Here is a 12,985-nt window from a genome sequence, read left to right on the forward strand (position 1 = left end):
GTGACCTAAACATCTGTATCTCTAGATCCATATTTCTAACTGACGACTCCTATCTTTGCCTGGATGCCCTGCAGGCATCTCAAACCTAGAATGATCAAAACTTATCTTTCATTCCACCTCCTCCAAAAGTCCTTCTCCTCCTTCATTCTCTATCTCAGGGAGTGGTACCACTCTCCACCCAGGAACCAGAGCCAAAAACCTGGGTGTCATCTTCAACCTCTCCCCCTCCAAGTTCAGTGGACCATAAAGTTCTCTTAATTCTACTTAAGAAATATTTCTGCCGTGCAAACTCTTCTCTCTAAGCTCCCAATCACAGTTTTGGGAAAGTCTCATCAATATTGTTATCAGCATAACTTGGCAGTTTTCCCACACACCAAGCTCTCCCATTTTCAATTCTTTCTTCAGAATAGAGAACATTATTAGCCTTTGGGATGTCACTGTTGAGAAAAGTTTGAAAATGGTTTCAGAACTGACATATTTTTTTTGTGCCAGGGCACAGAAACTAACGTTATCTACTCTCATTGTCATTTCATAATGATAATATAAAAAGACTGTTTACTTAAAAGGTAGAAAGTACCATACTCTCAGAATAGAATACAGGATCCAATAGGATGGGAACCATAGGTCTAGAATCTAGATTGCTAGAAGAGCAATCATTTATAGAGCAAGATGACTATATTGCTGTCCATCTTGACAATTATATTATGTAAATATGTTAATTTATCCACATAGTTTACAGGCATCTCCTTTTACTGTTTTTTAATGGCTATATAGTATTCATCATGTTGAAATGCTATAGATGTCTTCTTGTGATCTTTTATTAGGAATTTGAGATTTTTTCCAATATCAAAAATTAAGTGTTCTTTGCTATGTATCACCTATAAGCCTTATAATAAAAGTCATATTATTTAGGACCCTTTACAATCTGGAAACTTGGTTTATTCCTCAGCGAGTACTTTGTCCTAAGTATATCACATTCTTTATGCCAGTAGTTCTCAACTGGGGTCAATTCCCTCCCTCCCAAAAGACATTTGACAATGTTCATGTTCTAGACTGAATTGTGTCTCCCTCCCCAAATTCATCTGTTCCAGCCCTAACCTCCAATGTAGCTATATTTAAAGACAGGAGAGGTAATTGAGATTAAATGAAGTCTTAAGAATGAAGTCTTTATGATTGATATTACCATTCATTCAGTTTTACCTTCACAAACCTAAGTGGCCTCCAAGATATTTCCCTGTTCTTCAACCCCCTTATACAATTATTCACCAAGTTCTGCCCCTTTTAATCTCCCAAGTGTTATTAAATATATTCATTTCTCATCATATCCACCATCACTCTGGCCCTAGCCTCTATCATCTCTTGCCTGACTACACTCAAATCTCACTGCAGCCTTGATGATCTTTTCCATATCTGATTATGCTTACTGCAAATATTAGCAGGTTAACAGCCACCTCATCCATTAAAATTATTTAAGGGATTTCCTTTGCTCTTAGGCAAAGGACAAAGCCCTAAGTATCATTTGAAAGGACATGTAAGCACTCCTCTTACCATTTTCTTTCCTCCAAAGCCTCTACTTACCTTTCCAGTCTCAAGGTTCAAAAAGGTTGATGTGAACCATGCAGAGACACAAAGTAATAGTTAAATGACACTCTAATATTAGAATCCATGTGTTCTTTTAAAAATGCAATGAAGCTCTCCTCCCTTTCCCTTTCCCAGGAATGTCCTCTTCAAGCCTTTCTCTTCCTTGTCTACTTATCCTTCAGATCTCAGCCTAATTGCTACGTAGGGAAGCTTTACTGGACAATACTATCTAGGCAAATCCCCTTATTAATGAGCTGTTATATCACTAGTTGCAAATATCTCATTATTAGCGTAATCAGTTGGTTAATATCTATTTTTTTCTTAGTTGGCTTCCTGATGACAAGAATTCTGTTTTTGTCTCTCTGTATTTTCAGATCCAGGCACATATTAGACATTAAATGGATGGATTAAAGAATGAGTGATATCCATTAAAGAGAATGAAACTATGGCATTTTCTGGTAAATAGATGGAAATGGAGAAAATCTTGCTATGTGAAATTAGCAAAACTCAGAAACTCAAAGGTCGAATGTTCTCTCTCATATGCAGAAGCTAGAGTACAATGAGAAAAGGGGGAGGGATGGATAAGATTACATAAAGAATCAATTAAATACAAATTAATAGACAAGAGAAAGGAATTCTAGTAGAGTACAGAAGAAGAAGGGAAGGGGAAGACTAAAGGAAAAAGGGGAAGGGAAAACGGGATAATCATGAACTGAAATTGATTTTCATACATGTACGAGTTTGCTGTTATTGGTATCAGAGATTGAACCCAGGGGTGCTTTAACACTGAGCCACATTCCCAGTCCTTTTAAATATTTTATTTAGAGACAGGGTCTCACTGAATTGCTTAGGGCCTTGCTAAATTGTTGAGGCTTGGTTTGAATAGCGATCCTTCTGCCTCAGCCTCTCGAGCTGGTGGGATTATGGTGGGCCTGTGTCACCATGCCCAGATTGAATGAGTGAAGGTATCAGCCAGGCAAAGAACAGCCCAGCTGGAAGAAACAGCATGTGTGAAATGCTCCAAGGTCAGACAGAACTTTGTGAACTGTAGCTAAGAAAGGGAATGGAGAGTCTAGAGATATAGGTAAGGGCCAGATCATACTAGGCATTTTAAAGGATTGTGGGTAAATGGAGGTTACATCTACTTTTTTTAAACAACATTGCCAAAACTTTTTATTGGTGATATTACAAAACCAAGTAACTTAAAGTACCAATGAACAATATGCTGTGTGTCTATTTTCTTATGGTTACACTACAAACTAATTTTCATCTGTTCAAAAGCATAAATAAATATTTAAGCTATGAAATCATATACTGACACATTAGATTCATTCTGCAGGATAATCCTCCACACCAATACCAGGATTACAGGTTGTTTTTTTTTTTTTTAATACTAAGATGTTCTGTGGGACTTGCAATATTATTACAAACCAGTTTCCTCGTAACTGGTTGATAAGTCTACTTTTTTGATACTGTGTTTGGTTCATAGTTTTCTATTGTCACTTTTATATATATCAACCATAGGAAGGAATTTAAAATGTAAGTAGGGATATATTTCAGTTGAAAAATAAATATTTGTAAAGGTATAATAGTTTTTAGTAGAATTGCCTAGGTGTTGAACTTTTAAGACATGATAATGCTTTATTTTTATTTTTTATTTTTGGTGCTGGGGATTGAACCCAGAGCCTACAGCATTCTAAGCATGCACTCTACCACTGAGCTACACCCTACCCATCTGATATTGCACTTCAGGGGCTATGATCAGAGCCTGTGTAAGGTTTAATATAAAACTACTAGCAAGAAGGCCCTTACAGACATTTTGATGCCAACGAAGCTTGGTCCCTATATGTTCTTGGGTCCTATATATATGGAGATACTCAAACACATATGACATATATACCTTTATATCATTTTCCATGACACACCCATATAGGATAAGTATACATATGCACACATATGTATACACACACATACACACACATCCCCCATACCTTTAACTTTGTTGCTCAATTTAAGTTTTTGTAAACTTCTATGTGTGTCCTATATATGGAACATGGAAACATAATCGGTTAAAACTGATTAAAACCCCTAAATTCTGTCGGTGAACAAAGACCCATATTTGGTAGAAATTGAGGAATTGGCTCAGCCAGCCAATCACAATCTACTAAGGCCACATACTAAATCTCAAACTGCAAGGCTCTCATAATAAGATTAGAGAAAGAATAGGCAAAATTCAATTGCATTCTGGCTAATAGTCTTAAGACCAAAAAGAAGGGGGACTAGAAATAAAGACAGTGGCGTATGCATCAATGGGAAGGGCTGTGTATCCTCGTCTGTCAGAACCTGCAATTCTTGTCATGGACTGGAAAATAAGAAAAGCATGAGGGGCTCCCATCTTGAATCATCCAAGGTTTACAGTACACGAAACACGGAATTCCAGATTCCAACATGACGTGCCTAGAGAGCTGTGACTAACGATGCAGTCCTTGAGTCACACACACAAAAAGGGATGTGTTCAATCAAACGCATTTTTTAAAGCCATGCTCGCTGCTTCCCTTAAGATTTATAAATCAAGACTATTAAAATTTTCGGTTCCAGCCAACACGCCCCTCCTCCTGCAGGTCGCCCTCTCTACACAGCAGGCACGGGCTTCTCCAGCTCACACTGGTCCCCCTTCAAGCTGATGGTACGCGGGCAGATTTGTACCGGGAATGCCCGAGGCTTCGGACCAGTCAGGTGTCAGTCAGCCCTTAGCCCACACCAGATAGGCACAGAAGCCCGCACGCGGGCCGCAGGGAGCCCGACGCCGCAGTCCAGTCCTCCGCCGTCCCAGCATTCCCCGCGGCCCTACCATCGAGAGCAGCTTCCGGCGTCGCTGGTGTAGGTGGGTGAAGAAGGAGCGGGCCCTCGCCGCTCTGTCTCGCTCCCTCGCGCTCTCTCGAGCAACATGGCGGGCGTGGAGGAGGCAGTGGCCTCCGGGAGCCACCTGAATGGCGACTTGGATCCAGACGACAGGGAGGAGGGAGCTGCCTCTACGGCGGAAGAAGCAGCCAAGAAAAAAAGACGAAAGAAGAAGAAGAGTAAAGGGGCTACCGCAGGTAAGGGGAGTCTTGTTTTCCCAGTCCCTGCCAGGAATGGCCGAACGACTTGACTTAGGCTCGGCGGGGGTGGCAGGGACCGGGGACCCGGAGCCCTGGACTGGATTGATTCCCAGGCCTGAGAGAGGGGCAAGGCCGGGCTCCAGATTCCCAGGCTGGGGAGAGGCTGCTTCTCCCGCTTTGGGGGGCAGAGATGAGGTAGAAGAATGCGGTAGCCCTGGGATCGCGGGGCCGGCCCCCCCACCCCCATTTTTTTTTTCTACGGGGGCTCAGCTCCCACGCAGACCATGGCGCGGACATGAAACCAGCCACACAACACGGCTCTACCAAATTCCGCGTGGTTTGGGGCCCTCCTCAAAAATCTCCATGCTGCCTCTTTGCTGGAACTACCGGAGACGTATGGATGTCGGTGGGCAAGAGTATTGCCCGACCCGATGGCCCCCCACCATCCGGGTTTACATCGGGGTTGTTGTTGCAGGTTGCGCATTTGGGGTGTGTATATATGTCTGTATGCCCACACACTCGTGCCAGCGAGAATTTCTGGTTGTGGTGGTGCGAATTTTCGCCTGCCTTATTCCACAGCATCGTCCAGCATTAGGGCCTTTAGGCCTGAATTATGATGCCACTTTCAGGCAAATGCAGAAGGGATCTTCTTTGGCTCTGAATGGAACGTCTCAAGCAGTAACCTCCAAATCTACTGGTGAAGCAAGGAAAACAACTGAAAGTACACAGTTGGATCGTTTTATTAGCTAGGAACTCAAGTGTTTTGAGAAGTCACCGTTTTTGTTCACCAACTTCATTTTAGCAAAAAAACTGTTTTTAATGAAAATCAGAGATACAACGAAACAGAAACGGAGAGGTCAGAGTGAAAACAAGGATGCACAGGATGAATCGACCTCTTTCTGAAATTTTGATTAGATGGGAAGAGGGAGAGTTGTAGATTTGCTGGGTCTCTTCCAGAGCAAAATTTAATCCTAGGACATACTCTGGTGGCTGTTTTGGCTTTCAGATGAAATCCAAACTCCTCAGTTTGTCCTTGAAGGTATTCAGCAGAATAATCCTAATATATTTTTAACAGTTGTATCTCTTAATATAAATCCTTTTCAGTAATCAGAATGTCACTTTATTAAGTGCTACCTGGTTTTACTCTTTCTCAATGTATTACTTATACAGCTAGATTGTAATTACTTGCAGAGCATGGGCTTCATCTTGTGCTTAGATGTTCAAAAATTTATATTTTCACAATGGACTATCCTTTTTTGTTTATTTTGATTGATTTTCAAACCCAGTTCATTATGACAGCTGCTTTCTTCAGGGTTAGGGGTGTTCTGTCTGAATCCTTCTTAAGGCCTTCAGCACTATTGCCTGTAATAGATACTTAATTACTAGATAGGTACTTGCTAGTAATTAAAGAATTTGATGAGTGTGTTGAATACTTTTAAAAGTTAAAGTACAATAAGGATAGGGACCTTGAAGGTATTCTTATTTATCTTTACTGCTAGTATGTGTAGTGGATATTTTGTTGAATGAATTAATGAATGGATGGTACTACTTAGGTATGGAAGATTTTTTTTTCCTGCCATTTAACAAATTATATTCAAAATAATGTTTCTGTCTTTTGTTTCTGAGCACTTATCAAAAAGCACTTGCAAGCTGTCCAGGATCATTAGAACATATTCTAGTAGGAAAGTATCCTTATTACATTTGGTTCATGCTATTTTATTTAATCAGCAGGGCAACAGGAACCTGATAAAGAATCAGGAACCTCAGTGGATGAGGTAGCAAGACAGTTGGAAAAACAAGCATTGGAAGAGAAAGAAAGAGATGATGATGATGAAGGTAAATGGTTAATTTGATCTTTGTGATTATAAGATAGAAAATGTGAGGTTATTTGACATTTCACTTGCCAAAGCTTCAGTTAATGTTACAGATAAAGGAAGAGGCATTTATTAGCAACTCCTTAAAAAGTTGTGTATGTTGACTAGCTGCTCAGGTAGCACAGATCTTAGTTTTCAAAAATATACTTGAGGGGCTGGGTTTTAGCTCAGTGGTGGATCACTCGCCTTGCACATGTGAGTCACTGGTTTCGATTCTCAACATCACATAAAAATAAAAAAAAAAATAAAGGCATTGTGTCCATTTACAATAAAAAAGGCTTTTTTAAAAGTATGTACTTGGCAGAAGGCCAGGTAGAGGGTATTAATACGATAAAATTGAGAGGCTGTTTATTTGATATTTATTTAACAACTCCTATATTCTAGACATTGGAATACTTTCACTTACTTTAACCTCACAAATTGAGCAAAGTAGGTGCTACCATTTTACAGAGAAGTGGTAGTTATATGATTTGCTTCATGACACAGCTAGTATATATAACAGAGCCAGAATTTGAAACTTAGCACCTTATCTTCATGCCTTTTATTCTCTATACCAGTGCTGCCTCTCTTCATTCTTAAAGGAGCATATTGGAGTGCTTCTAAACTCTTTTGAATTCCCGGATCCTAGTTCTTTATGGGTATTTGAATGTTATAAAATTTCTTTTGGGGCTGGGGTTATGGCTTAGTGGTAGAGCGCTTGCCTAGCATGCATGAGGCACTGGGTTCAATCCTCAGCACCACATAAATGTAAAATAAAGATATTGTGTACACCTAAAACTAAAAAATAAATATTTAAAAAAAATAAAATTTCTTGGGCTGGGGATGTGGCTCAAGCGGTAGCGCGCTCGCCTGGCATGCGTGCGGCTTGGGTTCGATCCTCAGCACCGCATACCAACAAAGATGTTGTGTCCGCCGAGAACTAAAAAATAAATATTAAAAATTCTCTCTCTCTCTCACTCTCTCTTTAAAAAAAAAATAAAAAATAAATAAATAAAATTTCTTTTAAGACAGCTACTAGAATGCTAGTATTTGATGTAACTGTAAGACAGGAGGGAGAGAAGATTAAGTCAGAAGTCTATTATTCTATAGCCTGTTTTGGTACAGGAGGAAATAGGGATTTCCTATTTTTTGAATTTTTATTTATTTACTACCAGCACTGTCAGCCTGGGGCTAATACCTTTTAGCCAGTGGAGGCTGTACCGAATTATTTTGTTTGGGTAATCTAGAGTAGTTTTTTTTAGAAAGATATGTTCTTTGCCTTCAGGAAGCTTAAGTCACACCAGGTGTAGTGTGGTGGTGCACACCTGTAATGCCAGTTACTCAGGAACCTCAGGCAAGAGAATTGCAAGTTTGAGGCCAGCCTAGGCAATTTAGCAATGTTGTCTCAAAATTAAAAGAAAAAAAGAGAAAAATTAAGAAAGGTCTGTGGGTGTAGCTTTGTGGTACAATGTTTGTTTAGTGTGCCCCAGGGCTTGGGTTCAAGTCACAGCAGCATTTTTTAAAAAAAGCTATAGTAAACGTAAGTGGAAAAGAGGTGCCTAGATTGAAAGAAATCATTAGCTTTTCCTTTTCCTTAAGCAAACATCTTCTCCATTCTACTTTGGCTTATGCTTCAGATTATGAACATATTTTGAACTTTGAACAAGAAAGGAGTTTGTAAATTCAAGGTAATATAATAGGTTGTTATAGATACACTATGTAAAGAATATCATAGTGCTAATTTTGATGTTTGCTTTGTTCCGTTTTTACCTTTACAAAGTTCACTGAATTTCTTGACATGGAAAATGTTTTATGTGATAAATTAGAAACCTTCAGTGTGTTAAAGACAATTTTAGGAATATTGACAGTTTTCACCAATTTGAGCTGATTATTTTCCTAATTTGTTTTGATAATAAGGATCAATTAAGGGCTGGGGATGTGGCTCAAGTGGTAGCGCGCTCGCCTGGCATGCTTGCGGCCCGGGTTCGATCCTCAGCACCACATACCAACAAAGATGTTGTGTCCGCCTAGAACTAAAAAATTAAAAAAAAAAAAAAAAAGGATCAATTAAGTACTACTTATCTGTTATGAGTGCTCTTTGAGCGATGGAAAGCTATATTTTAGAATTTTTCTCCTAGAAGAAAACTGTTGGTGTATTGGAAATACCAAGCGAAAAGATATACAAAGTGAAAAGATATTCTGGTATATACACTACAATTCAATGAAATTTGGAGATGGAATTGTAAGCTGAATGCTAAAAGAATACTCATTGGAGGGAGTAAGACTTGATTAAAACCAAGTAGAAGAGACCATTTGAGAAGGGATAATGCTGAGAAAGTTTTCAGAGTATAATAAACAGCGCAAACTGGCTATAAAAGAGGATTCAATGAGGGAGCCTTTGAGCATTTTTAAGCATGTTATGACAAAATAATTAGACTTTATATTTGTGCATGATTATTTAAAGGAGAGTACGTATATGTTAAAAGCAAGTAGATCATTTTTAAGGCCACTTAGCAGAAGGCCAGGCATGTGGTGATGGAAGATTTAAACAAATAGTCAAATAGAAATGGAGAGGAAGTATCCAATAACAGTAATGGAGACTGTTGATGTGACAGAACATTAATGCTCTTGCCTGTAATATGAAGTCAGCAGAGAGCTGGTTAGATTTAGGGGAGGGACTTTGTAGGCAAAGAAGGAGATATTGAATTTAATTTTAGGTATGTTGAACATGAGATTGTTGGTATCAATGTAATAGTTGATCCTATAGGCATCTGGCAACATGCCAGAGGTAAATCATTCATTTATCAGGCTAATTAATTTGCCTAAAATAGTATTTTCCCCTTGTAAGTGTACTCTTTGGGGAGTTTTTATATTGAATTGTGTACCATTGCCAAAAACAAAGGTACAGACCATTTCCACAAAAATATCTCCACCAAAAAATTTCCTTTGTCCCTTTGTATCAAGTTCTGTTGCTCCATGCTCTTATCCTTGGCCACCTCTAATGTTTTTCTGTCCTTGTAGTTTTTGCCTTTCCTAGATTTTCATATAAATGTAATTATTCAGTATGCAGCTTGTTTGTTGGATTGTTTCACTTAATAATAGTTTTGACAGTTATTTAGATGTTGCATTCATTTTTAGGAATTAGTACATTGTTTTTTATTGCTGAATAGTATTCCATATTCATTTATCCATTTACCATTTATAGGATATTTGGGTTTCCAGCTTTTATCTGTTATGAATAAGGTTATGAACAGTTGCAAAAAGGCCCTTGTGTAAACATATGTTTTCATTTCTCCTGGGTAAATACCTACAAATGAGGTTTCTGAAACTGTCAAACTTTACCAAAGTGGCTGTACCATTTTGCATTCCTCTCAGCAATGATTGAGAGTTCCAGGTTCGTATTCTCATAAGCACTTAACTATTGTCAGTTTTTAAATTACAGCCTTTCTGATAGGTGTGATTGGTGGTACGTCATTATGGTTTCATGTTTTTATTTGTCTTTCATATTAATATCTATCTATTTATTTATTTATTTAGTGATACTGGGAATTGAACCCAGGGACACTTTACCACTAAGCTACATCCTCAGCCCTTTTAATTGTTTGTTTTGAGATGGGGTCTCACTAAGTTGCTTAAGGCCACACTAAATTGCTGAGTCTGGCTTTGAACTTGGTGATCCTCCTGTCTCAGACTCCCTAGTCACTGGAGTACAGGTGTCAACTAGTCTGTAATCCAGGCTTCATATATCTTTTTCTTTTTTTTTTTTTTTGGTGTGGAGGGCTACTGGGGATTGAACTCAGGGGCTCTCAACCACTGATCCACATCCCCAGCCCTATTTTGTATTTTATTTAGAGATAGGGTCTCACTGAGTTCCTTAGTGCCTTACCGAGGCTGAGGCTGGCTTTGAATTTGCGATCCTCCTGTCTCAGCCTCCTGTGCCACTGGGATTACAGGTGTGTGCCACCATACTGGGCTTCATATATCTTTTTTTATAAATGTTCAGATCTTTTGTGTATGTTTTATTGGGTTATTTGTCATCTTATTGAGTTGTAATAATAGTTCTTTGTGTATTCTAGAGGCACGTTACTGGATTCATGTTTTACAAATATTTTCTCCCATGCTGTGGAATGTCTTTTTATTTTATTGATGGTATTGTTCGTAACACAATTTTAATTTTGATGAAGTCCAGTTTATCCACTTTTAATTTATGCATGGTCATTTTCTAAGGTCATGAAGATTTTCTTTTCAAGAATGTTATATATTTTTACCTGCTACATTTAGGTCTGTTGTCCTTTTTGATTGTGTGTGTGTGTGTGTGTGTGTGTGTGTGTGTGTATGTATGTATGCATGTGTATGCATGTGTGTGCATGTGCATGTGTGCTGGGGATTGAACCACCAGAAGTGTTCTATCACTGATTCACATCCCCATCCCTTTAAATTTTTTATTTTTAAGACAGGGTCTCACTAGGTGCTTAGGACCTTTCTAAGTTTCTGAGGCTGGCTTTGAAATGGCAATTCTCCTGCCTCAGCCTCCTGAGTCACTGGAATTATAGGTGTGTGCCACCACATCTGGCCTTTCAGAATTTTTCTATTGAGCAAGGTAAAAATGGAAGGGTTTTTTTCCTTTCCTATGTGAATGTCTAATTGTCAGTTCGCCGGGTATCAGTTGATTTGGGCATAGTTTTAATAAAGAAATAAATATGAACTATCTTTACCTAATAGAAATATTTTGGGATGCTATGAAAGACAGACATATAAAAACATAAATTTCAATATGGTATAATGGTTGGAACTATAACTACATATAGCTTACTATTCAGATCTTGACTCTGCTGCCATCCTGGCACAAAGAGTTCCATAAGTGGTGGCTGTTACTCTATACTGAATCAGACATTGGACATTGAATAAGGCAGTTAGTTTCAGAAGGATGATAAAGTATCAAATAAAGATATTTTATTTATCCCATTTTTAAGATGAAGAAACCATTGTAGAGGGAGGCTAAAAAATTCACTAAAGGCACACAGCTGGAAAAATTTTTAGCATGTTTAAAATTGGCTTCATATCTCAAAATGTTTGTTTTAGGTTGAGTCTAGTGTGTGTAGCAGTATGCTAGACACTTGAATATTTTTTCATAACGAGTAAATCTGCAGTGTTTGTGTTTCCATTGTACTCTTCTACCTAGTGGGTTCTTGTTAATTTTATAAGATTGTATGTAACAGCCAGGTGTGGTGACACATGCCTTGTGTTTGGAAGGCTGAGGCAAGAGGATCATAAGTTCAAGGTTAGCCTTTGCAACTTGATAAGACTCTTCTCAAAAGAAAGGGGGGGGTGGATGGAGGTGTAGCTCAGTGTAAAACACTCCTGGCTTCAACCCCCAGTACCCCCAATAAAAGATTGGATATAAGAAATTTCAATTTTGTAAGTAAAAAATTGTCAAATACTGGCATTTTCATTGATTTTTCATAAATATTAACAGGATAAATTAAAGGGCCATTCATTCACCATGTTCTTGTCACTGTGCTTAGTTTTAAGATGTATAATCCTTAAGGAGCACACAGATGAATAGAGATCAGTTTAAGCCAATGATTGCAACTTTATATGATAATTAAAATAATATTGTATGTAGAATAGTGAGAGAATTGCTTTCATGGCTCTTCTTTAATCTGGGAGTAAAAGGGTGCACTTCAAGAAGAAAAATTTGAGACATTTGATGTTTTATAGGTGTGGGTTTTACTATCTAAAATTATTGATGTTACTACAGCCACTAGGTGGAACTTTCAAAAGAACACTTAAATGATGATGAGCATACTATTAGACCATCAACTAATATTCATCTGAGACAGCGTCATGTTCATTGCAGTTTCAGAGCAGTGTGATTTTTCTGGGTAGATTTGGAAACTTCAAAAGTAATTGCTGGAATTTATTGAACAGCATTTTTAGAAGTTCAGACTATTAGGTCTATACATTTATTTAAAATGTTCTGAGTCACTATTTCATCTTGTTTTTAATTGTATCCTTAACTTTTCTCAAAGTTTCCATCATAGATGGTTTTTATAAAGACTCAAACAGATTCATGGCTGTTTTGGGTGTTTCTTTGACAACTATTTTCCACCAATTTTTGGGCATCAGGCACTATAGAGACCCAGAACCATGAATCCAGGAAGAGTGTGTATATGTATGTATGTATGTATGTATGTGTATGTATGTGTGTGTGTGTGTGTGTGTGTGTGTGTGTGTGTGTATATATATATATATATATATATATATATATACCCGCTGATTTTTAAAAAATGTTTTTTTGTTGTTGTTGTTGTAGATGGATACAATATCTTTATTTTTATGTGGTGCTGTGGATTGAACCCAGGGCCTCACATGTGTGAGGCAAGTGCTCTACCACTGAGTTACAACCCCGCCCATGCCCACTGAGTTTTGCATAAAGTTTGGCCCAAC

The 12,985-nt window shown here is 38.2% G+C and overlaps 1 protein-coding gene across 2 annotated transcripts in view; it reads left to right on the forward strand.

Annotated features, from left to right (window-relative positions):
• Positions 1-4,456: 4,456 nt before the first annotated feature.
• METAP2 (methionyl aminopeptidase 2) overlaps positions 4,457-12,985 on the forward strand; it is a 39,727-nt gene continuing 31,198 nt past the window's right edge. Inside the window, exons 1-2 of one of the 2 annotated variants that reach the window (XM_081311066.1) lie at positions 4,457-4,679; positions 6,414-6,518. In XM_081311066.1, coding sequence (XP_081167192.1) covers positions 4,529-4,679; positions 6,414-6,518 — 256 coding nt within the window. In that variant the 5' untranslated portion in view covers positions 4,457-4,528. Of the gene's footprint in view, positions 4,680-6,410; positions 6,519-12,985 lie in introns of both variants that reach the window. The other variant, XM_081311065.1, reaches the window with a different exon arrangement.

The sequence above is a fragment of the Spermophilus citellus genome (assembly GCF_964194105.1).
Source record: "Spermophilus citellus genome assembly, chromosome: 10".
In the NCBI taxonomy this organism is placed as follows: Eukaryota; Metazoa; Chordata; class Mammalia; order Rodentia; family Sciuridae; genus Spermophilus; species Spermophilus citellus.